The following is a 25,834-nucleotide window of genomic DNA, read 5'->3' as shown; positions in this document are numbered from 1 at the left end:
CACATCAGATGATTTTCTTACACAGAAAGCTTAAAAGAAATGTATCCATTTTTGCAATTAAATTGATTGGAATCTCTCTGATTTTGAGTTCTCCAGTTCTAAAGTTTCAATAGTGTTACAATTTGATCTGTTTAAGTTTATGTATCTATTGAATTTATCTGACTCCTGCAGATTCCGGTCATGATTTGTTCAAAGTCCGAGTGTGACCCTAGGATTGCCTCCCAAGGAGCAGAGAGAAGACATACAGGGAAGGGGGCAAATTATATCTCATCTTACTCAGGAATCTTGATGTGTTGGGGGAGAGAAACACTCAAGCAGCATCTAGTAGCAGAGCAGATTGTCCCACCTTCTGCCATGATCCTCTTGATCCCTGGTCAAGAGATGGGGGACACTCTGCATTGGATTTTAGATATGCCTAGAAAGATGGGGTGATGGAGGGAGAATGGAGAGAAGTCACAACATCCAAGAAGGTCACTTACCGGTACTAGCTTAATGAAAAGATGTGGTCACATTTTTATACTATTTAAATATACTAACTGCAATTCCGTGAAAAAAAAAAGTATATGCTGAAAAAATGCAACTGGATAGGCATTTGTTACCAAATGTATTGTTTTCCTAGATCAGTGGTGGTGAACCTATGGCACGGGTGCCAGAGGCAGCACTCGGAGCCCTCTCTGTGGGCACACATGCCGTTGCCCCAGCCTCACCTCCCCCTGCGACCCCCTCCTCTCCAGCAGCACCCCCTGAAGGAGAGTCGCCCCTGAGCGTGGCCCATGTGGAGCAGTGCAGCCAAGGACATGGCAGACAGGCAGCGTAGACAAGACTCTGCCCTCACACCCCATCATGCACAGTTGATGCTGCAGAGGGCGTGACTGCCATAGCGCTGCTGGGCTGCCTGGGCAATCTGCAGTGGGCCCTGGAGGCGGTGAATGGCCCTGCGGGCAGGTGGGGTAGGGGATGGGGGGGTGGAGTGGGGGCAGGGCCACTTTTTGGGCACTTGATTCGCCATCACTGTTCTAGATCATCTTAGGAAATATAGAGAATGAAAATCCTCTTTTAAAAAAGAAAGAAAATACAGAATATGGCATCTGGAATTGTTTCCAACCCTTTACCAGGAGTGGCCATACAAGGTGTTTGATCTTTCTTTGTAGAAAGCAATGTGATGTGTACATTTTATTTATTAAATTCACATTGGCGACTATCCCCAGGGACTCTGTATGCATCTGCATGCATCTTCACATGCTAGAAGCCCAGAGTGGTCTGCTGCCATTTTATGTCCACCTCTGGGTCACCAGGAGGAAGAAGGCATATAACGGAGAAGTCAACACTATTCTCAGCTGCCTGTCCCACAGGAAGGTGCTGGAGAACATTTTTCTGTTTTTTTTTCTTTTCTCCATAGCTTGATCCAGCCTATTTCCAAAACTTTTTCCCAGCTTCTCTCTCCACACCATATTCCATTCCATTTGGACAGAACCCTGAGTTTCTTTCCACAATTTCTTTCCAACATCCTTTCGGTTTAGAAACCATACAAGTAAATCAAGATACTCCATTTATTATATATTTATTACCCTCCATAAAAATTCTCTTGGAAAAAACCTGTCATGTCAAAGAACCTGAGGAATAATGCTGGTCAGAGTAGACAAAATTGTTGTAATCGTCCAACTGGATGAAAGGAGTGTTGTGTGTGAACTACCCATTGCTATGGCACTTCGTTGTTTTGGAATGAGCTTTCTCTTATTGAAAATACTGGGAGGAAGGCAGGGGGTGGGGGTGGGGTAACTAGGAGCTTTTTACTCAAGTTGTTGTAACTCATGAACTTAAAAAGCCAATCTCTAATTACACTACGTAATTTAAAGCCTGACCCCCAGCCTCTTCAGTCAGAAATTAGTTGCACGAGTTTGGGCAAAATGTACCATAAGTGTAAGTGGTTGCGCTCACTCTGCCAAGCACGGGACTGGCTGCAGACAGAAAAGATGTTAAATTTCAACCTTCGGTGAAGGAACGTCACTTTGCCAAATGGTTCTGAAGTTCTCACGGCTATAATTTAATTGCCACCGACAGAGATACCGGATTGCTTGACCTTCTTGTGGCATGATTCCTGTGGGGTTTCATTTCATTTCATTTCTGAATGGAGAAATAATACAGAGATGTCTCCAGTTGCCTGCCTTGGTGGGAAAAGAAGGGAGGGCTACACACTAATAAAACAAATGGAAAACTTCCCTCTAAAGAGGAAAGATAATTGATTTCAAAATGTGGTTGTGCTATAATGGAAAACCTGTTGTAATGTGTTTGGAGCTACAGGCTTCTTTGGCAAGAACAATTGGCTACCTTAGATCTGACCATGAAATTTGATGTTTTCCCCTTGCAGAGGCTGTGAAGTTTTCTGGAACCATAAATCCGAAGACAATGAAACCATAACTAATCTGCTAGTCCAAATATGGCTAATTTATATTAAGTCTATGAATAATACACTAGTTGTATGAACTTGCTTTAACACAAAGCATAAATCAATTGTTTTGTTCTAAGTTATTAGCCGATTAATTTATTCAATGATAGCTTTTTTTAAAAAGTCTCTTCTTTCAAAGCTGGCCTATTTTCATCTTATAATATTCAACAAGGAGGTAGAATACTTTTTATGCTTCAAACTTCTTTTTTTATTTTATGTTTCAAAAACAGCAACTGTGAGAGGGACCTTGGAATCCTAGTGGCCGATCACTTAAACGTGAGCCAGCAGTGTGCGGCAGCAGCCAAAAAAGCTAATACAGTCCTTGGTTGTATAAACAGAGGCATAGAATCAAAATCACGTGAAATATTACTACCGCTTTATAAAGCCTTAGTAAGGCCACACCTGGAATACTACATCCAGTTTTGGTCACAATACAAAAAAGACATCGAGACTTTAGAAAAAGTGCAAAGAAGAGCAACTAAGAGGATTAAAGGCCTGGAGTCTAAAACGTATAAAGAATGCTTGCAGGATTTGGGTTTGGCTAGGCTAGAGAAAAGAAGGTCGAGGGGGGACATGATAGCAGTATTCCACTATTTGGGAGGCTGCCACAAAGAGGAGGGGGTCAACTTATTTTCCGAAACACCAGAGGGCAGGACAAGAAACAATGGATGGAAACTAATCAAGGATAGAAGCAACCTGGAATTAAGGAGAAACTTCCTAACAGTGAGAACAATTAACCAGTGGAACAGCTTGCCTCCAGAAGTTGCAGGTGCTTCATCACTGGAGGTTTTTAAGAAGAGACTGGACAGTCACTTGTCTGAAATGGTATAGGGTTTAATGCTTGAGCAGAGAGTTGGACTAAAAGACCTCCAAGGTCTCTTCCAGCTCTATTGTGATTGATTGGTTGAATTTTAAGAACTGCTGAAATGTTTTGGTAAGTAATTGCATGAGATGCTTCAGTTGTTTCTAGTAGTAATATTTTTGTTTTGTTTTATTTAGAAAATGTATATGGCTTGTAGAAATAAGACCCCCAAATTCAAAACCCAGTATACCCTCACCTCCCTTGTCAACAATCAGACAAGCCGCTTGATACTCTGTATTGCCTTGGGCTCCCCAGGCCTGCTGGCAAAACCATGTCTTCAGGGCCTTTTAAAAGTGTATCAATATGGGGGCCAGTCTTATTTCTTCAGGGAGAGAAAGCCCTTCTTCTTGGTCCTACTGGATGGACCTTCCTAATGGAGGGGGTCCATGAAATACCTTACCTCCTCACACTGATGGATCAGGTAGATGTAACCAAGAAAAGACAGCTCTTCAAATAACCTGGCCCCAAGTCATGTAGGGCTTTAAAGGTGACAATCAGCACCTTGGATTGTACCTGGAAGCAAACTGGCAACCAAAGCAGCTCCCACAAGAGAGGTGACATGTGCAAATCTAAACTTGCACAGAACTATACGAGCTGCCACATTTTGAATCAAAGCTTCTGGATACTTTTTGAAGGCAACTCCCTGTAGAGTATATTGCAGTAGTCAAGATGGGAGAGGACTAGAGTGTGGATAATTGTGAGCAGGGTGTATTGGTCAGGAAAGGACTGATTTGGCATTTAAACGCAGATCTGCTGACCAGGTACCGTATATGCCGGCGTATTAGGCGACCCGGTGTATAAGACGACCCCTGTCTTTATCGCCGGGTCGCCTTCCTAGAACGTCGTCTTATACGCCAGAAACTACCAGTATTTCCGGCGTATAAGATGACTCGGCGTATAAGACGACCCCCGTCTTTGGCGCCAAGTTTAGCGCTTCCAGAAGTCGTCTTATACGCCGGCATATACGGTAAGTGGTTTGAGTGCAGGAGGCTGGAGCACAAGATTGGTACTGAACGCTGAGGGCCCTGCCTCTTGTCTCCCTCCATATTTCCCATTCCCTGACTCTACCACCATACACTGCCCTACCCTGCTATCCCCACCATTCATTCTGTTCCCCACCCCCAAAACGTTTTATGTTTTCTATGTATTTTAAGACACTAATACATCTTAATCTCACGGTAGCTCATAGATACTAGCGTGGTTTAATATTTTTCTTTCCAAAGAAATTCAGCAAAATATTGATACAAAATGTACATTATGTTTTAAAAATGCTTCCACTTCATTTGCTGAAGAAATATGCAACACAAAGATAAATATCTCTGAAAAGATAAATTTAACCAATTTAAGTTTTAACTTCTGCAACCAGCAACTTTTCACAGTCTCACATTGAGGGTGCCTGCCATATGAAACAACGCTTCGTGTCATTTTACAACAGGGCTGACCCTGACCTCTGTCTCTTTCAGTCAATAGAGAGAAGCAGCCATACTGGATGAGGCTTTGGAGCAGAGATCTGTGCAGGGTGACTAGCCTGCATTTTTCGAGTACAGTGAAACAGGTCGGCCTCTCATCAATATCAAAAAAACATTTAGGAGCCAGTTGAGTCCCAGTCTCGACCTCAAGTGTGAGAACACCATCTTGCTTTTGACTCCAGAATGAAAATTCTCTGGGGTCCCAAAGGTGCTTTTTCATGAGGCAACTGGACTTTCTTGTTTTTCTTTGAAGATGTTTTGCTTCTCATCCAAGAAGCTTCTTCAGCTCTGACTGGATGGTGGGGAATGGAAGGATGAATGACACCAAGCTCTCTGGGGCCGGCTCTTAAGTCCTGAGACAGCCATGTGGGGACCTCATTTCAGGCAAATATTACAGTTGTGTTCTTTAGATTTTTATGGGAACAAAGCGGACTGAGAAGAGCACAATCAAATTTCTCATAGTTGTCAGCACAAAGAGCACAAAATAGGACAGGAACTTGCTTTTTGCACTTTTGACACATTTCTGAAAGAAACATAGCAGGGAGAAGAACTCCTCAATTCATTAAACCTAAATTTGGATTTTCTTTTCATAGTTGTATCTCACACTAAATTAAATGCTTTAACAGCGAGGCCACATTCAAGGATGTGAATCACACAGGAGTGTGAAGTTCCCCCAAATAGTTTACAGTCTCTGACCGCAGACAGCCTACCAAACTGCATTTATTCATTAAGGAAACGTTGATCATGAGAAAGCGACAAATACAGCATTTGTAAACATATAAACTTACATTAGGCTATTCCCTTTTAGGGTAAGCAACATTATGAGGAACAGCACCGAAAAAGTGTAAGAAAGTAGTAAGCTGCAGAAATGAAAGACACGATCAGTAAATGTAGTTGGAAATCCATTAACAGCAACATCATTCACTGCACTTTTACTTTTCTATCCACACAAACTATGAAACATCTCGGCTTCTACCATAAGCCACTAATTACATTGTCTTGTTCCTTAAACTTTTCTCCTTGCTCTTTCTGAATATCTCAGCAACTCCATTACTTGTGAATTTCTCAGCTTTTCACTTCCTCTCCATTGGTTGACAGTTTCATTTATTTGTTTTGTAATTGGTTCATTTTCTCCATATGACCAAATCACCCCAACCTACATCTTCTGTACTGGTCACTCACTTTCTTATTCAGTCCACATTCATTCAGCACTTATTCATAATCAATCTTATCTCTGTGTTTTACTACATAGGTTATTTTAAGTAAACCATTTCCACTTAATTTCACATATCACCTTGACAGAGCCAACTTTCACTTCCATAAAGTAGGCTCAACCACTTCTTTCTCTTCATAAACTTTCATTCCTTGCAACCAAACCACAAATTATCCCTTACTTTACAATCAGTATTTGCATAAAATCTTCCATATGCTGCAAATAATTAACTTACCACTAATATTATCACAAACATCTTATACCTTTATTTAATCAAATAATTATCACATATTATTTTACTTTCTGATCAATGTGGAAGCATTTAATGTATTTGGTGAGTGCTGCAGTTCCATCAATCTTGCCTTTAGTGCCTTACCCTTCAACTCCATAGTCATGCAAAACATTCCATATTTCAACCCATATTCTATCTAGGATATGCTTCCTCTAATCAGTGTTTCTTAAAATGTCATCTGAGAACCCCCAAACCATCTCAGGGGAACACAAAATCAAAATTATTTGCCAGATATTGAAGATGTATTTAAAATTTAAAAACAATGTCAGTCTTCTCATCTTTTATTTATTAAAATATTGTTTTTTTCACGAGTGTTTATGTTAATATCTAATGGTTTAATATTATTTGAATATGATTCAATATTCTATAAAAGCATCCACTTAAAATTTTAATATGCTAAACACTGATAAACATAACTCATACAAATAACAGTTCTTTTGGAGTTTTCCATATAGTAATTTTTTAAAGCGGTAAAAGGGTCCTGAGAGCAAAATTAATGTTTCTCAACCTTAGCAACTTTTAGATGTGTGGACTTTGTGTGCCAGAGAAGGGGCACATAAAGCAATAAAAATATCCAAGCCTTTCTTCACGTACCTTAAAGTTGTTGCATCTTTAAGACCCACATGATGAATTAATTCTTTGTTGCTGGGTAAGGGATGGAGCAAGGGATTACGAGACTGGCTGGGAAACTGTTACTGAAATGGAGATCATTTCAGGACAGCAAGATCCCAGCAGCACAGCATCACTCAGTAGCACTGAAGAAAGTACAACTTTTCCAAATTTCATTCCCATGGGAGCCATGGGTCCCAGATTTTGGCCCATTTGAGGTATCTTGTTGCTCAATGATGGACTGTTTCACCCAGTTAAAGGTCGTGACAACAAGAATCTTATATAGACAGATATAGAATTGCAAGATCTCCAAAGCAGATATCCGTTCTGCAGGAATGGATATCTGCCCCCTGCAAGACTGTTTTATTGTTGAACCATTTCAAAGGTAAAGCTATGTCATTACAAAAATAATCTTTCTTCTAACTCTGCCCTGCTCCTGTGCCTATGGCATGTGTACTTCCTAATCCTTGTGTCTTTTGTATGATTGCAATAGTATGGTTTATATTACGAAACAGTACAAATCATGATAAATAAAATTCTTACTATCCTGGTCACTTATTCATTGTACATTGTCTTCAGCCTTATATAAAAATACTTATATTCTTTGCCTTTTTCAACTTTTCACTGGGAAACTCAATCAGTTGCAGTCTCTGCCAAATTGGTGACTCTCTTTTTAAAGACTGCTGAGTTCACTTCGGCCTCTCTATTAACTTTTATTTCAGACCTGCCTTTTTCCCACAGCCTTTTCTCCTATGAGTGGATTGCCATCGATCTGCTTCTCTACCTGCAGGTTTCTTTTGTGGCTGCATCTGCTGGATGAGTCACTGCCCCACTCTGGCTTTTCGATTCTTGACTTTACTGTTGCAGCTTTTTTTTTTTCCTTTTCATCTGGCTGCTCATAGCTGCCTTTTCTTTTCTTTTCTTTTCTTTTCTTTTCTTTTCTTTTCTTTTCTTTTCTTTTCTTCCTCTCCGTCTTCCTCCAACTGCTCCTAGTTTTGCTCACCACTTTTTCCCCATGGATGCAATCAGGGCTTTTTTTTTCATAGAATGCCCAGAACGGAGTTCCGGTTTTTGGATGGAACCTTGTAGGGTAGGCAAGGCGGGTTGTATGACGAGTGTGAGTTCTGCCACCTTTTTTTTTTTTTTTAAGAAAAAAACACTGGATGCAATCCTTTCTTAGGCGCTTCTGGCCAAAACCCAAAGAGGACTCTTCAAATCCATACACCACCCCCTAATATAATTTTTATTATTTGTTTTACAAAGTTATATAAGGATTTACAAGGGATAAATAAAAAATATAGAAGTAGGAAAGAAAGAAAAAAGTATTGAAAGTAAAGGAAAAAGGGAGGGAAAATACTTAAAGAAGTGACTTCCAATATTTTTATAGGAGCTATAGATATACCAGATACTATTTCACTCCCTTCAGAATTATAGAACATAGTCACCTTCTTCCCATATACATCCTTTTAATTTGTAAATCCAGAAATCACTAGTTCATTTTTATCCATTTTCAGCAAAAAGTCCATGAAGGATTTCCAGTCTTTTATAAAAGTAGTTGTTCCTTCTTTAATAAAACAAGACACACGAGTCTAACAAAATGAAATTCCATGGTGAAAAAAGGAAGGTTCCACATTTAGGCAAGAAAAACCAAATGTACAGGTACAGTACAGGTGGTACCTCGCCCAATAGCAGTAACTGTGAGAGGGATCTCGGAGTCCTAGTGGACAATCACTTAAATATGAGCCAGCAGTGTGCCCCCTTCCCCAAGCTTTTTATTCTGGAAATTGGAGTGTTTGAATTGCTTTTTGCAAAGGTATTTAATTTATGCAAGGTTTACACTACAAATGTCATTGGGATATGTGTGTCAAAAATATCAAGATGGTGGCCACCATTGCATATAAAAAGCAGTGACTCTTTTGACCTGACCATCACAGGTGTCCAATTTCATGGGAACATGTGCTGTCAGTTTTTAGCAACTCTTTTGCTAAAAGATTACTGTGAGATTGTAGGGAGTTTCCAGACCCATGAAAAAGAACAAGAGGCACAAACTGCCTTAATGTTGTCCCTCTTTTCAAAATAACTTCCAGAATTTTTCTCATTATTTCAATTCTCTTCTTCGCAGGTGAGCTCTTGTATGTACAAAGCTACTAAAGTTTCTAACCAATCATAAACCTTTGGTGTCTCAGGTCCATACTTGTCCAGATGTGTGTTCCTTCACTTTTTAATTATTCTCTCTAATGCAAATCTTCTTTCCATAAGAGATTCAGCACCAAGAATATCTAAATTCTGCTATATAAGCAAAGCACATCAGGAAGCAGTAAATAAAACATCTCTCATGCTTCCTTTCTTACCTGCCAATTTCATAGATCATGTGGATAGTCTTTATCTTTTTCAAGATCTAAATATGTAACAAATTGGACTTATTTTACAGGATATATTTATTTTGATGCTGTTTGTTAGATTTCTTAGGTGGCCAGTTTGACATGGGAATACATTGCATTTCTCACTGTCGATCAGAACGGTTAACATTTGATACGGGAAAAAAATAGTGTACTATTATGATGTACAAAAGACACATCTAACCGGTGGGATTAAAGCAGATCGAATGCTCCAACACTGGAAGTTTTTAAGAAGAGACTGGACAGCCATTTGTCCGAAATGGTATAGGGTTTCCTGCCTGAGCAGGGGGTTGGACTCGATGACCTCCAAGGTTCCTTCCAACTTTATGATGATGATGATGATGATGATGATTTATGTCTTATAATCTACTCCAAAGCCTTTGGCATGGGGTGCAGAAAAATCACTTTCTCAGAAAATCAGACTATAAAGGGTAGAAGATGTTAAATAGTGTGAGTAATTGTGAAGTAGTCTCTATTTAGCTCCACTCCAATCCTGCTAAACTTAAATTTAAATTGTAAATTTAAATCTACCTTTTTTTTTGTCCTGAATGTAGGAGGGTGGCTCCTGACATGCATCTAATTCCCCCAACACACATACTTCAGTTTGAAATCTTTAACAGCTCTTATGGCAACTTTACAATCTGGCTATTCTTCCCTTTTCAGTCTGAGGGGCTTGGACAAGCACCATCTTTGGCTCAACAACTTCTATTGTAGTAAGGCAATCAGCACAGCTGTAGAATAAGTCCTAAAAGCCATGTGAATGCCCTTTGGCCTTTTCAACTAATCACAAAGAAGCAAATTGTTAAGCGATTCTTTCTTGAAATGAGAGGAGGTGCACTAGACTAGAGAATGGGTAGGTTTTGCATCTGACCTTGGTTTGCTTAATTTCCTGATTTTCCTTCTTGGAACATTTTTAATGCCAAACAATATTTGCTTTAGGCACAAATTAATGTGATGGTAATCAGTGTTTTATTGTTGATCCTGAAAAGCAGGGCGTAAAAGGTACAGGCAGAGGGCCTGCTAGGTTCTCTTAAGCGACTCCCCTCAATCCTTCTACTGTAGCTTGATTTTTTTTTTTTTTTAACAAGCAGCCAAGGACCAAAAGTCTCATTTGTCAGAAACCCTTATAGCAGGTGGATCCTGATGTGTGGGCAAAGCTGGCAATTGTAAAATCTCATTCAGGAGATGGAGATGTTGCTTATTTTTCAGACCATGTGGAACCTGAATTTGGAATGACACAGTTCATAGAAAAGGAGAATTTCAAACCATGGGAACTTTTCCAATATTAAAAACTTCAGAATTACTTGCCAGGGCTAGGAAAGCTGTGCCTCCTAGCAATTAATAATGTAGAAAACACCTGGAAACTTATTGTTGCCTACCCGAGAAGCTAAAATCCTACAATTAACACATTCCTATGTGGCATAGCCAAACAGTAGCAATAACCTTAAATTCGATAGAGAAATCCTATTTTAATCTTCTTGTAACAAACCTAAGGGCTGCAATATTCACAGCTGAGAATTTGGACTATCTCATGGAAAGTAATTAAATACAAAAGTTCCTATGATTAAATTTAATTAGAACTGCTGGAAAATATGCTTCTTGACTACGAAATGTTAAATTAACATTGGGGCAGAGGCCAAAGCTTGACTTTCCATAAAACATATTCCAGACGTTTCCAGTTAAGCATGAAACCTTGCTGAATTGGAAGTAGCAAAAATATAAGAGTAAATGGGCTACTGGCCTGACTCAGAAAGAGATCTCATACATTGTACAATTACTAAGGTATAAAATGGCTGTTTAAATCATGGTGTGATGCTGTCTACAAACCATCATTTGGGGTTTAGCATATGTGAAACTAACCAAATATTTTAATCAGCAGTCCTGAGTGAAATAAATCCTTAGCATAATTCATATAACATGCTAGTTTGCCTTAGTGTTGTCTGCAAACCCAGCCCTTATAGTGAGTTAACCATGGTTTAGCAGGATGTGTGAGCCCAGGCATGTTGTAGAAGTCTTTTAAATAAATAGTTTGCACTTGTTAAGCAAACTTTGGCATATCATTTTGTACAAATAAGCTATTGGGTTTTGAATAGATTTGAGTTACGAGAGTACTGTATTCAAGTCAAAACCACAAAAAAATGCAGTCATGGCAACAAAAGAATGTGGTTTAAAATCATGGATGGTCCTTTTGATGGCTGTTTTTAACAAAGGCTCCAGTGTACACAGATCACACCACAGGCCAGTCTCTACTCCCTTCACCAATGTTTTTTTTAAACTTGACAACTTTAAGATGTATGGACTTCAACTCCCAAAATTCCTCATCCATCATGCTTAAAATTGCCAAGTTTGAAAGACAATGATGTAAATTAAGATTGAAGGCTCCCTGGGATCCCCAAGTTCAGCTTTTTCCTAAATTTTAGTGGCTTCTGTAGAATAATGCTAGATTCACATTTCCAAATCACTAAGCCATGTTGGGTTTTGGTTTGAATTTACTTGTGCTAATCTCAACTCATTTAATAAATTCTGCTTAAGCAAATCATGGCTTAATAGGAAATAATCATCCAGCTTGTAGCATAAGCATGTTTTCACATATGGCTAGTACAGTATGTCATGGAGTATCAAGGAAAAGGTGAGAATCAATGAGAATCATCTAATATTACACAAGTTTAGGACAAATTGAAGGAGGAATTTAAAGCAAACTATGGCTAATCTCACAGATCAGAAATTCCTAGTCCTATAGATTACTAAAAGATCCTTTCTTAAAGAAAACTTTTATGAATGCAGTGCAAAACCAATTCTACATTGTCACAAGTAAAGTGTAAGTTATGTGTCAAACATGATCAAAAAGAGATTTAACTTTAAACAGATGAAACCAAACCCCTTCTCCCTCTCTCTTTCCTTTACCAGAAAAGATGACTTGAGTTCTGCAGATTTCAAAAAACAGGGCAATTTTCAAAAGTTCCATCTATTTAAAAGTAACTGTATGCAATGCTGTGGTCTCAGGTTTTTCAAAAGCTATGCAAGTTTACATTCTTAAATATTTTTTTTATTTACGCTAAGAGCTCAGGGCAAAGCATATAAGCCGGTGTCCCTCTCATTTTCTCCTTAGCCCACCCTGTGGGAGGTAAATCCGGGCTTTCCTATCCCAGGGCAACCTCGTAAATCCATCAGGATTTGGCTCCGCACACGCCTGAATCATTCTCCAACCTTAAGACCCAGCATTCAGACAATAGCGAGAAAAATCGAAGTACTGTAAAGGCAAAAAGGCGACGGGTGCCCCTCAGTACTGAATTCGGGTCTTCAAGGAGGCGCCTAACACAAAAGCTGTGAGGAAAGCCGAAGCGGACTTCCTCGGAACCGGTTCAGGGGTTCCTCCCCGAGAAATGCGCATCGGTTATCGGCCTCTCTGAGAAGCCCCCCCCCCCCTCGCCCAGCAGCATTTGGGAGAAGATGGGGTGAAGATTGCTATGGAAGCCCCCGCCCAGGGAGCCCAGCCGAGCCCTCTGTTTCCCGCCTCCGCTGGCTCCCCGCTTTGCAACGCCCGCCCGCCCTCCGGGGGAATGCCCGCCCGGAGTTACCTTGACGGCTTCCCCTTCGGCTCCTCCCCTTCTCCGCTAAACGCCGCACGTGGGGCCGGGCAAGCCGGGCGAAGGGAAGGTGTGCCTTGTCTGGCTGGGGCTCTGCGGCCCCGTGATCGCGCTGCTTGCCCGCGGAGGATGTGCCTTTAGCCCCGTAGCCGGCGCGGATGAGGATGGCCGCTTCCTTGCCCGGTTTGCAGAGCCAGGCGGGCGGGGTGGCAGCCGAGCGTCGAAGACTCTGTCCGGCGAGGAGCGAGGGAGGGAGCAGCGTGGGAGAAATCGCCTGGGTGACTCCGCCGGCTCCGGGGATCTCGGCCCAGCTCGCCCGAGAGGACAGGTAAGCCTTTCCGTTGGAGGGCAGGGAAGGAGGGAGGGAGGAAGAGGAGGGAAAGAAGAAGGCCGGGGTCTGCCAAGCATGCCGGAGGAGAGCCGGATAATCCTATGAATCCTCCATGTTCAGAGACAGTGTAGCTCAGGACAAAATTGTAGGGGGAATGGGACCAAGCAGGGACCAAGCTTCTCCAATGGGGAGACTCACCAGGTTGCTTTGGAGGACTTGGGGTGGGGGGGGGGCGGGGCAGTTCAAAGAGTCACTAGTTCTGGGCCAAACGTTTGCATGGGGACTATCCAAAGAGTAACTCACTGTTGGAAGTGATCAGAGGCGTTTGTATTCCTTTTTAAGCAGGACAGCAAAACTGCCCTAAGAGGTTTAGGATAGTTCAGTACTTTGGATTTGCCCACCCACTCCGGCACTGATATCCTGCCTCCAGAAGCGGTGAATGCTCCAACACTGGAAGTTTTTAAGAAGAGACTGGACAGCCATTTGTCCGAAATGGTATAGGGTTTCCTGCCTGAGCAGGGGGTTGGACTAGATGACCTCCAAGGTCCCTTCCAACTTTATTATTAGTAATAAAGTACTATTAATACTATTATTATTATTATTATTATTGTTGTTGTTATTACTATTACTATTACTATTACTATTATTATTATCCTGAGAGAAAGGAGAAAGAATTGCAGAGCCATGGGTTGCAATGAAAAGAAAATGGGAGGAGGCTTGAATGAACATTTTGCCCCCCTGGGCTTGCAGAAGCTTGAAGGCTGATGCACCTGATGAAACAGGCCAGTTCTGATGAGAAGCATCTCTTTCTCTCTCTCTCTCTCTCTCTCTCTCTCTCTCTCTCTCTCTCTCTCCCCCAGCTCTCCCTCCCTCCCTCATCCCTAAATGCACACACAGAAACACATACCAGAGAAAACTTCACACATGCCCTACCTTCCCCCTCCCCCATCCACTCTTTACAGCAAGCATCCAACTCCAAAAGGAAATCCCTCAGGTCAGTCTATTTCAAACAGTGGTTTTCTAGGTGGCCAGGTTGGCCTCAATATTGCCACATTATAACCAAATCACTCTATGGCTGGCTTGGCTGTGAATGAAAGGAGCTGAAATCAGATGCATCTGGAAGGGGCCAGTTAAGAAAATGTTTTAGTGCTCCTGTGCAATTAGTAGAAGATCATACAAAAGAGAGTATTAGAATTTTTTAAAAATATATACGTTTTTCAAGGACCTATATATATATATATATTAACCATTTACACATTTAAGGTGGGACATGAACATGTTGTTGCTATGGTCTCTGGATTAAAAAAAAAACTTAATTTGACATAATTAGGAGGTCTGTCTGCTATAACCAAAAGACTTTATGAACAAGAAATAATTGGCAGAATTTGTAAATGAGAACGTTTGGAGTGAATTGAAATGCCACTATTCCATTTATAACTTTATTATGGTTTAACAGAATGATGCATATAAGTACTACATTTGTGATCCTGCTAGTGAATTGTAAAAGCATTTTTTTAAACTCAAAAGAATGTATATTTGTACAAAATGTTAGGATTATTAATTAATACCCAAATATGAGAAAGTAGCTTGAATATTTCTGTTGCATTATAAAAATTCCTTTATAGGAAATTTCTTAGAGCATTCAAGGAAGTGCTTTGGATAGTGCAAAATATACATTGTTATCCAGAAATACTGCATACATAAGTGAAGCTAATTAAGAACCATGAAGTAGAATCAAGCTACTATTTATAGTGCTGATAGTACCCAATGCTAATATGTGTAGATAATCTCTTCACTTTTCTAAAATCTTCAATGAAAGAAATCTAGAACAATACAATTTAGATAATTTAGATAATTAAATTTAGATAATTAAAAATGACTTTTGAAATACTGTATAAGTTTGAATTGTGCCAATATTGTTGATCTTTCATATTAGGATTGACTCTGCATTTAATATACGGTATACTCCTATAGCTTTAAAGCCCACTGAATTTAAATGGGATTTGTTCAAGTGAACCTAGACAGATTGCAGCTGAAGGCCTTATATGAACCATGGTGTGATTCACCTCTAAGTAAGAATTTATGAGAACAAGCAAGCATGGTTGTGATCTTAATAAGTCAGACATCTGGAAGTAAAAAAAAAATGCTTTCATCCAATTTACCATCTCATTTTTTTTAACAATTGAGGAATATGGCTGCAAGACAAGATCAATAATCATTTCCCACATAATCAAAGAACGTTGCTAGAAATCATTCCAGTGCAAAATGTGCTTTCTGCAGTTGGGAGAATGGAGCTTTTCCTAATAAAGTCTGTGCATATCCACAGATTGCAATTTCTGCATGTATAACTACTACTTGTAATTTTGAACTGAATATAGATAAGTATGCTTACGGTATATAAACAATACATCATCTCTCTTCAATATAGGACAAAAAAGACAGAGTTTAATATGCCAGAAATCCCACCCATACCAAATCCTTTTCCTGAACTTTGTGTCTCACCATTTACATCAGTTTTGTCAGCCAGCCTGTTGCCTAAGGCAAATCCCAGGATAAAACAGGTAAGCATCTTTTTTAAAAAAAATTGACAGCCAAACTATGAAGAGAATCATGCTTATTCTTTGCAGTTCCCGTCAGATTCACTGTTTATACCGCAAAACTTTTCAACAATATGTGCAATTAAACCTAGAATTTTCTCCTACTGGTTCCTTCTATTGTCAGCTATTTCAAGATATAATCCTTTCTTTGTGATCTAGAAATGTTAACTATATAACCATATTCAGACATTTTGTTTATCATAAACATGGACACCCAAGCTGGGGTCCATATTTCACCAAATTATTCAAAGTAGATACTCAAGGCCTGTACTTTTTCACACTTAAAAAACTGGAGATAAAGCTGTGCTCCATCCATGTGTCCTAACCATTAATGAAGTATGTGAATACAAAGCATATTGAAATGATCCAAAAGATGATTACATATGTGATAAGAACAATTGAAATGATACTATAACAAGATCAATTTGCAGGTGAAGAAGGGTGATTGGCAAATATTAATTCTGAATCTGGATTTTTTTTCCTGAAAGCGTCTTATGAATAGTTCTTGATTAAATGTAACAACCATGGGATAAAAGAGGAAGAAACCCATAGATCAATCCCTGATATTTCCAATTTGGGATGGAAAGATTCCTGCTGTATTGAATTGTTGAATCTTTTGAGTGTGTTCGGATACAAGTTTGTGATTTTTGCTTTGTACAGTCACAAAGCTGTGGAAAAAAATACTGTATGCAGTTTTGATTTAAGCAATGAAATATTGTATGCAGTTTTGATTTGAGCAATAAAATATTGTACGCATCAATACAGCCCTGGGAACTGTATCATCTTTCGCTTATTCAGATAATACTTCCCTAACTTAACTCTGCGTAGGACTCATGTAAAAGATTACAGCTTGCGCATATCCACATACATAGAATCTGAAATATAAATTGGAATTTTTGAATCATTGGAGATACTTAGGAGAGAGTAGCCTGCTTCTAAGATTCTCTCAGATTTACATGGCCTTCAGGAACCATAGTATTCATTTAGCAGTGATTCCCATAGCTGTGTTTCATGTATGAATGCTAGTTGTTTAGTTTTATCATTGAATATAAAAAATATAAATTACTGTTTGATGGATAACCTTCACATTAAAATTTTAAAGGATTTATTTCTTTCTATTTGTCTGAAACTCTATACCATTTGAACGGGTGTGTGTGTGTGTTGGATTAGAAAACTTCCAAGATCCCTTCCAACTCTGTTATTCTATTCTGATTATATTTGTGTTGGAATGTCACTTATTTGGGAAACACAAGAAATTTAAATAAGTGAATAAATGGAATGAAAATGTACACTAGCATGATTAATCTTGTTTTGGTCAAAGATAAGCTAGAAATGACTTCTCTATAAAAATAGTTCAAGGCAAATCAACTCTGTTAGCTTCCTTGAATGTGATTGGAAGGAGCAAAATAAAACTCAAGGGTATTTAAATCCAGGGACATTTTATTCTTTTGCTACATTTTTTTCCTGTATTTATCTGATTCTAGATATTCACAGTTTGTAAATAACTTGACTACACTAGGCAAAATAAATCTGTTTCTTGTAGGAAGGCTGGTAATTAAACTTCAGCACTACTTTTTATTAATTGAGAATCAGAATGGAACGATATAACAGACATTTTACTGCAGATTTTATTCCAAGGCAGACTGTTTCTTTTTTTAACCTTGAAATTAATGGAAAATGACTTGCATAATATTGACGAGAAAACTATATATGTCCATGAAATGACCAGGAGTCCAATTCAAATCAAAGCAGATTTTAGCTGCATGACAGTTCCTGACCAACCATATCTGATTTCTCACAACAACTACTTAGATATTCTGGGCCTTGCTTACAACATGAAAGTGCAATTGCTGCTCCACTGGCGGCTGTTGAATGTCTTTGGAAAGCTCTGAGGAACATACGAATCCTTTTAAAACTCTCTCACCAAGGTTCTTGCCTAGTCTACTCCAATTCTCAAAGTGGTGCTTCCTCAGATGTGTTTGGCCAAGGGCAATTCCAACCCCACTGCAGACCTCATCCTTACAGTAGGTGGGATAAAGGAAGTGGAATTGGAGTCCATATGTCTATCTTTCATCCATGTTTTTTATTTCTTGACAGGGAGGGGTAGCCCTTTTATGAAGCTATTGCTTTAAAAAAAATTCTAGGAGAGCTAACAAGATTTTTTAAAGTCCCTGCCGGACAATTGGATTTTCATGAGTCATTTCATCTTCATCCCCTTTTTATCGTTACATTTTGTCCTTTGTGACGGGAAAGTGATATTTAGCAGAACCTCAATTTGCTTAATATGAATGTAGTCGATATTTAGCATTGTTACCTTGTTGCCTGCAAATACATAGAGACAGTGATGCTGCCCTGTATTATGAGTATAATTTAGTTTTATGTAGACAACCCAAACCAATAGTGTAATAAAGGGGTCTCCAACCCCCCGTCTTGTGGACTGGCACCAGGCCACATAAACAAGCAAAGGCCCATCGGCAGCATGCAGGCAGCACACGAAACCAGGCCCCCTCCGGTCTGCGGAAAACTCTCCACAGAACTGGTCCTTGGTGCCCAAAAGGTTGGGTGCCTCTGGTCTAATAATCTCTGTATCATACATAAACTATGTAGAATTGATTGTTAAGTGTTACTTCGTATCTGTATATTTTAAAATAATACAGTTATAACAGAAGAATCTTGGCAATTATTAATCATAACAGGTAGGTTGTTTTTTGAGTTGCCTTAGAACTGCAGCAAGAGATTTGCTAGTTAACACTGAATACCTACAGAGAGAAAGAAAGAAAAGGTTGGATGCGAAAGGTTGGATTTAAGCAATATTTTGCAAAGTACAACATTTTTTTCCTGTGCTTCAATAAGCATACAAAGCACAAATTCATGCATTCTACGTTAAAGAAGTAGGAGATGAAATTGGGAATAAGTAACTCCAAGAACCATAAAAAAAATCATATTAAGTTTTGGAAAGTATGTTTAGGACAAGAGTATCCAATAACATCCTGATTATCCCATTGCTTGCAGAAAATTGTAGTTTTCAGGTTATGGTGATATCATACACAACTAGTATAAATGTAAAACCTTAACCTTATTAAAAAAAAATCCCTTTAGCTTTATAATCATTGTAATGTGGATGAAGAGAACAATCATGTGGGTTGGGTTCACAAATTGCACTAGGATTAGTGTGTTATGTGAACCCCACAATTTGGTTTTGAAAAACCATGGTTTGTACCACAAACATATGAATCCAATCAGTTGCAGTTTATATCACAGGTCGAAGTTTAGAAAGCATAGCTTTTTACATTGTAGAACCCAGGCGGTTGGGTTTTGACTGCCCATTAGGTGGGGGTGTTGAAGGAAGAGAATGCATATTGTGCTGCGTGAATACTATTGTTGTTAATTGCGAAGTCGTGTCCGGCCCATCGCGACCCTATGGACAACGTTCCTCCAGGTCTTCCTGTCCTCTACCATCTTCTGGAGTCCATTTAGGTTCACGCCTACTGCTTCAGTGACTCCATCCAGCCACCTCATTCTGTCCTCCCCTTCTTCTATTGCCCTCAATCTTTCCCAGCATTAGGCCCTTCTCCAGCGAGTCCTTCCTTCTCATTAGGTGTCCAAAGTGAGTTTCAATTTCAGGATCTGGCCTTCTAAAGAGCAGTGGGGGTTGATCTCTTCTAGGACTGACTGGTTTGAACGCCTTGCAGTCCAAGGGACTCGCAGGAGTCTTCTTTGCATGAGTACTGTACAGTTGTGGAATTTCCTGTGATTTAATAACCTGTATGTGTACTTAGGATTTTATATGATGGGAAATAGCTATGCATGTCAGGCAGCATTTTTTTTCATATACTCCTCCAAAAATGTGTGAGGCAGAGGTGGTAAAGACATAATATCTATGATATATGTATGTTTTTCTTCTTCTTCTTCACCACATTGCAGTTACAAAGAGAATGCCTGAAAGGGGGAATGTTCTTGTACAGGTTTTTTTTTTCACTTGAAAGGCTCCTACAGACTCTTGTTTTCATTTAACTAAAGGTAGTAAATAATTTATATTCCTGCTTCTATATTTGTGATGGCTGAGTATATATAGTCATTCTTTACATATTTATGTGTTATCTTTTTAATGGAAAGATTCTACCAAGCCACCTTGTCAGTAGCTGTTTTTTGCTTTTAGATTACCATGAGTATATCATTCCAGAGCTTCCAGAATTAAAATAGGGCCATTATTTCAAGAAAGAAGGGAACGCTAGTGGGATCACTCCAGGAGTGAGGTCACTACAGTTGACTTCCAAATCAGCAAGCCTGCCAGACTAATCCACCTACAATAGGAGCTGAAAGTCATGCTACAAAGACAATTCAGGTGCCTATAATATACTCTGGATTGAATTGATTCAGTTTAGGGCATGTCTGTTCCATGCTATCCCAGTAACAACTGATGAATGAAGCAAAAATAATAACCAGGACAAGTTGCATCCTGCAAGCTCAGGAAAAGCTACTCTTCATGGCTCATCAATCAGTTGTGCCTTTTTATAGCATGTTCCATTTTGTTCTCTTTCTGAGAGATTGTCGTTCATTTTCAAATCTGCCAATTTATGACCCATGTTTGAAAAACAGCCTTGCCATTCATATGTCCTACAGAGACTAAATAAGAATGTTGTTGGGCATACATGGTATATGTTTCTGTTACCACTGTATTAGAATTAGGATGTTATGTATGTTTAAGCACATGCAAATTTCTCTGAGTTGTAATCCCTAACTATTTTAAAAAACAACAAAAACTAATTTTCTTTCCTTCCTTCACCCAAGAAATTCAGTGCATAAAATAAGTGCATTTTTTTAAAATATCAGCATAGGAAAAAATAACTTTTTCATTTTTAAAATTATTTTTTATGCATAGTCTGATAATAGTATGAACTGGAGGACTGAATAAAGCAGCAATCCCTTTACTCATTACATTGCTTCTTATTTCACTACTTAAATTGGAGAGTGAGCATTATATTAGACTAATGTTTCTTAAAAGTGTGGTTCTGAGACCCCAGGGGGCCTCTTGAGACCATCTCAAGAGTTTGTGAAATCAAAATTATTTGCCAGCCTATGTTGAGAAATAATACAATATTAAGATCTCATCAAACAATTGTGAAGGGTGCTAGCAGCTGCAGGTGCATCAGTTTTAATTTTTAATATGGCAAAATCGAGAAATATCACCCATAGAAGCAAAAACTCTTTAAGGGTCCTTCATAACTCTCCTTCCTCTGGAATCAACGTAATCCTTTATGAGGTTGCAAGTCCAATGAGAGTAATAGGGATTTTTTTTGCTGCAAATTTTACTTTAAATTCTAATCTATCTGTCTTCTACACAGTCCATTCACCTAAGTGACATTTACTTTTTACAGAAAATAGGAACTTGAGGGGATTTCCTTTAAGGAAGTGAAGAGAGGATTATTTAAGGAAAATATTTTGGGATAGAGGAGTACAGAGATGCCTTGAAGAAGGAATGCAACTGCTGTTATGTAAAGATCGCTTTAGCTCAGACAGACAATAAGGGGTGAGGGGGGGAAAATAAAAAAATGTCTCGGGAGAGAGAAAATCTCTGTCAGACTTTCAAGATTCTGTAATTATAACCTACGACAATGAAGAAGAGTTCCAGCAGTTCATGAAATACTTGTTTCCTGACCTGGTCTACTTTGAAGGGCCACACTTAAAGACACCCACAACATACTCTTTACTTTATTAGTTTAATGAAGAGAAGACGAGGGGGGGGGGACATGATAGCAATGTTCCAATATCTCAGCGGCTGCCGCAAAGAAGAGGGAATCAAGTTATTTTCCAAAGTGCCTGAAGGCAGGACAAGAAGCAACGGATGGAAACTAACTAAAGAGAGAAGCAACCTAGAACTAAGGAGAAACTTCCTGACAGTTAGAACAATTAACCAGTGGAACAACCTGCCTCCAGAAGTGGTGAACGCTCCAACAGTAAAAGTTTTTAAGAAGAGACTGGACAGCCATTTGTCTGAAATGGTATAAGGTTTCCTGCCTGAGCAGGGGGTTGGACTAGATGACCTCCAAGGTCCCTTCCAACTTTATTGGTGTTGTTGTTGTTATTATTATTATTACTTCCCTCCCCCTACACATTGTAGTTGGGGGGCATGGGAGTTTTCCCGGGAATGATGGAGCATGTTAGCAGGAAGTTGGACTAATGTGATGAACATTAATAAGTTAATTTGCCCCCATGCCCTTGGTATAGCATTACCCTAGAGCATTAGGAGATTTGAAAATGCTACCTCTGCGATGAGTCCTAGTGCAGGGTTACCTCAAGGACATTACGGAAAATTAAAAATGGGGCTCCTACATTCATCCCCAAAGTCTACATTGTCCAGTTACTTGATTTCTATTAGACTCTGCAGGACTCTTGTGTCTGCTCAGAAGGGACCTCCTGACCTGAACCTTTTTAGTTTTTTTTTTCTTTTTAACAGCACAGCTTGATATGGAGTATAAGAAAAAGGCTTGCTTGAACCACTTGGAAAACGTGGGGTGTTCTCAGTAAATATAGTTGGAAACACAAATAAGTCTGAATTCCTAATTGTAGGAGAAGAATTTAGCAACTGTTTGAAGTTACGAAGTTATGATAGACTCCTGAAAAGCTACTTACAACCTCTTTTAAAAATGATGGTTTTGAAGTTAAGGTCACTATAGTGCCCCCATGATCATGTGAGCAACAATTGGACACTTTACAGTCCAACCACTTTTATGACTGACCAGCTAACTCCCCCCCCCCCATCCCACCCCATGGGATCCCCACAGACTTCATTATGGGCTGACTCTATTACAGTCATAAGTTGAAGACTACCTGTATATGCTGAAGAGAAGAGATGGTGTTGTGTGGAGCTTGCAGATAACTAAAGGCAATAGAGAAACGGCTATGTATTTTATGGTGAGGTGATTGCATTGTTACTATGGATTTCCTGAAAGTAGGAGTAAAAGCCAAGGTTAGAAATTTGGCAGCAGATATGGTTGTGTCTGGCTCTAGGCTTTATTGCTTACTGAGAAGTCTTCAATTTAAAAAGTAACTGGGCAAGGAACAAGGGTTTGACCTTGGCTAGATCTTGTAACAACTTCTATTCACCTTGTTGGGAGTTTTACATCTTTTGTGATTGGAAATGATAGAGATTGAAAGAGTATGAAAAAAAAATGACCTTAAAGAAATAATTGCACCATAATAACCATGATCAACAGCATTGCAGATGCTCTGTCACATATCCAGAGCTGTGGCATGTGGTTTGTTTGTTCAGTGAAGGGAGCAAATTTATTTTAAGAAATACAGATCTTTAGTTCAAAGTGAAAGGAACAGGGAAGCTTATGAGAGAGGAAGTCATAATCACTCCAGGTTGCTTTCCTTTATTTTTATGTATTTTTATTAGCAAATCACTTTTACTTTTTTATATGCAGGCTGCATACAATAGATAGATAGATAGATAGATAGATAGATAGATAGATAGATAGATAGATAGATAGATAGATAGACAGACAGACAGACAGACAGACAGACAGACCGACCGACCGACCACCTGCGTAATGAACTGTGAGATAAAAATTTGCATGCTACCTGATTGGCTGAGCTGCTGTGATGTCACTGAATCAAAAGATCGAAGTTGTCAAAGTTCTAGTTTCAGTTTAAGGAGCTGGGATGTTCATTACTGAATATTATTAAACTAATGTTCTAGAGCTTCAGGGATGTTCCTTAAAGATAAAGCAATTAGCTAGACCAGAAATGCACAACTAAAACTCCAGGACTACTAGTGCTCCTCCCCCCAGTTATGACTGTATAGCAATTTGTAAGGAACAATTATTAAATACATTATGAGGTTATATTAACTATATTAATTAAATGGAAGTGAAATGAAATGTACTTTTTGTTCTGGTCCCTGAGCTATAGGGACCAGAGGCTATGTGCACATATTGGGCAAGAGTGCAAAAGGTTGAGGAAAAGTTGAATTTCCTCTCTCTGTTTGGAAGCATTTGTGTAACCTTTTGTTTGCTGAGTTTGTTAAAGTTTCATATGGGAAATAATCTCTTCTTGGATATGTCTTTGCTGCATGAAAATTGTAGGCCTGTGCTTTAGTGCTTTTCTCTGGTCCTCTTTAAAATCTGAGGACCTTGATTTTCTGAAGGTTTGCCACAAAGAAGGGATAAGCTGCAACAGCAATAGCCAGACATGCTCTAGCATGTTAAGGCTCCTGTATTAAGAAGTAAGCTATTAGGCAGTTGCCATTTTTTCCATAACTGATTAGGATTTAATTCTTTAATTTTGCTAACTAAAATAACCCAGATTCACATTGTTCTCCTTTGTCTATTGTTCGTGGTCACTGAACTGCATTCCACTGGCTGCTGACCAGCTATTTGAAGAAAATAAGATAGTTCTGCCATGAATTATTGGGATCTACATGCTGAAGGAACTTTAAGAAATTAAGGGAAGAGATATATGAGTAAACACACAAACATATATAAGTGTATGTGTTTGTGTAGGGGTATACGCATGCAAACATGCCTCATGCTTATATATTTATACGAACCGTGCAGTAGCTATTTTCTTGTTTAAAAACAAGAAAATAAAAGCAGTCCTGGGCTTTTGCTGATGCAGCTGGTTCAGTTTAGCCTTCTGCTATTTCACATGGCAAGACGTTATCCTCAGTTGACCCTAACTCAGAACAAGGCGGAGTCTTCTTGCAGCTACTTCATGTATCGCAAGTCAGAAAGTAAAGTGACATTTAATTTGAAGGTGGCATTGGCTTCCCTGGACCAATCCAACATTAATTTTTGCCGTGTATCGTAGTCTTGATTTTGAATATTTCCTGACTTGACTAAGGTTGAGTTTTACATCTTGTTTAAAAGTTAACTGCTTGCTATAACCGAAAGATTTAAGATGCCTGTTTTTCCTTTCCAACAAGGGAAAGGGGATCTGTCTTTGCGGGAGAGGAGGAAAAGAAAAGCCAGATGCAGTTTCTTGCTTGGTAGATGAAGGCACAGCTGAGAGAAAGGAGCTTTGACTGAATTATCTCCCTTGTTTTTTTAACCATAATAAACCGAAGAGTCATAATGTGTTTTCCAGAGTAGAGATGAGCCTTCCCTTGTCTGCCCTGCATCTTCTGATTAGCCTGCCATTGGTCAGTTCTGTCTGGACAGTCCTTAATCGGCTTTCTGAAGGAGTATATTCAAATAAACTGCATGCCTTCGATTGCCGTCCAAGTTACCGCTTTCCGATGGCCCTTCGTGAGGTGAGGTTGTCTGAGAACTGATTCTTCAGGCATTCATCTTTCTTTTGCCAGTAATTTGGACAAGGGACTTTTGTTTAGCTGTCAACAACTGAGATGAACGCGCATGGAAGAAGAGCAGCCTTGCCTGTGATTTCTCCAACAGTTTTGTCAAGAAGGGTAGGTGACTTGGTGAAGTGTGAAGAATGGAATATGACTGCCATGAAAACACACGCGGTTATGAAGTTAGGTGTAACACAATAAATGGAGCTATGTGGAAGAGCTGAAGTGGCAGGTGGGAAGGAAAGCTCAGTGACACAGACTTGGGAGGGGCTGTCTTCTCCCGGAAGTGGCTAAGCTGCTAGATATAGAGTGTGGTGGTGAAGTAATATTACTACAGGACATGATTTTTTAACAATCTTCTCTAAACTTATTTTTATCCTTGTAACTTACATCTTGTATAAGATGGCCTTTTTTTAACCAAAACTATTTGCAAGTCTGTGACGTTGCTTTTTTTCTCTCATAAAAAAAATGCTTTTTTTGCTCTAAATACCAGTTTAACATTGCAGCTGATCTTTACATTTGAAATGGCAGAATATTCAGCTAGGTTCTATGTGAAGTTAAAAAGGTTGCATCCGATACTGTCTGATGAAATTAGGACTTGGATTAATTTCTTACACTGTTTGTGTTTTCTTATTTTCATTGGTGGGTGGGGGATAGTTGGAAGGCATTTGGGCAATTGGTAAATAAGATTTTTTTTGGCCGGTAAATTTTCTACATTGTTTGGATATCAAGAC

General features: G+C 39.2%; 1 protein-coding gene across 3 annotated transcripts in view; it reads left to right on the top strand.

Moving 5' to 3' along the window:
* Positions 1-15,289: 15,289 nt before the first annotated feature.
* GRB14 (growth factor receptor bound protein 14) overlaps positions 15,290-25,834 on the top strand; it is a 58,186-nt gene continuing 47,641 nt past the window's right edge. For 2 of the 3 annotated variants that reach the window (XM_039352786.1, XM_039352785.1), the window contains exon 1: positions 15,290-15,769. In XM_039352786.1, the coding sequence (XP_039208720.1) occupies positions 15,593-15,769 (177 nt within the window). In that variant the 5' untranslated portion in view covers positions 15,290-15,592. Of the gene's footprint in view, positions 15,770-24,323; positions 25,218-25,834 lie in introns of those variants that run through there. The other variant, XM_039352787.1, reaches the window with a different exon arrangement.

This window comes from Crotalus tigris, unplaced genomic scaffold, assembly GCF_016545835.1.
Source record: "Crotalus tigris isolate CLP2741 ecotype Arizona unplaced genomic scaffold, ASM1654583v1 scf7180000018477.2129921, whole genome shotgun sequence".
Classification (NCBI taxonomy): Eukaryota; Metazoa; Chordata; class Lepidosauria; order Squamata; family Viperidae; genus Crotalus; species Crotalus tigris.
This window is presented reverse-complemented; position numbering and strand designations above follow the sequence as displayed.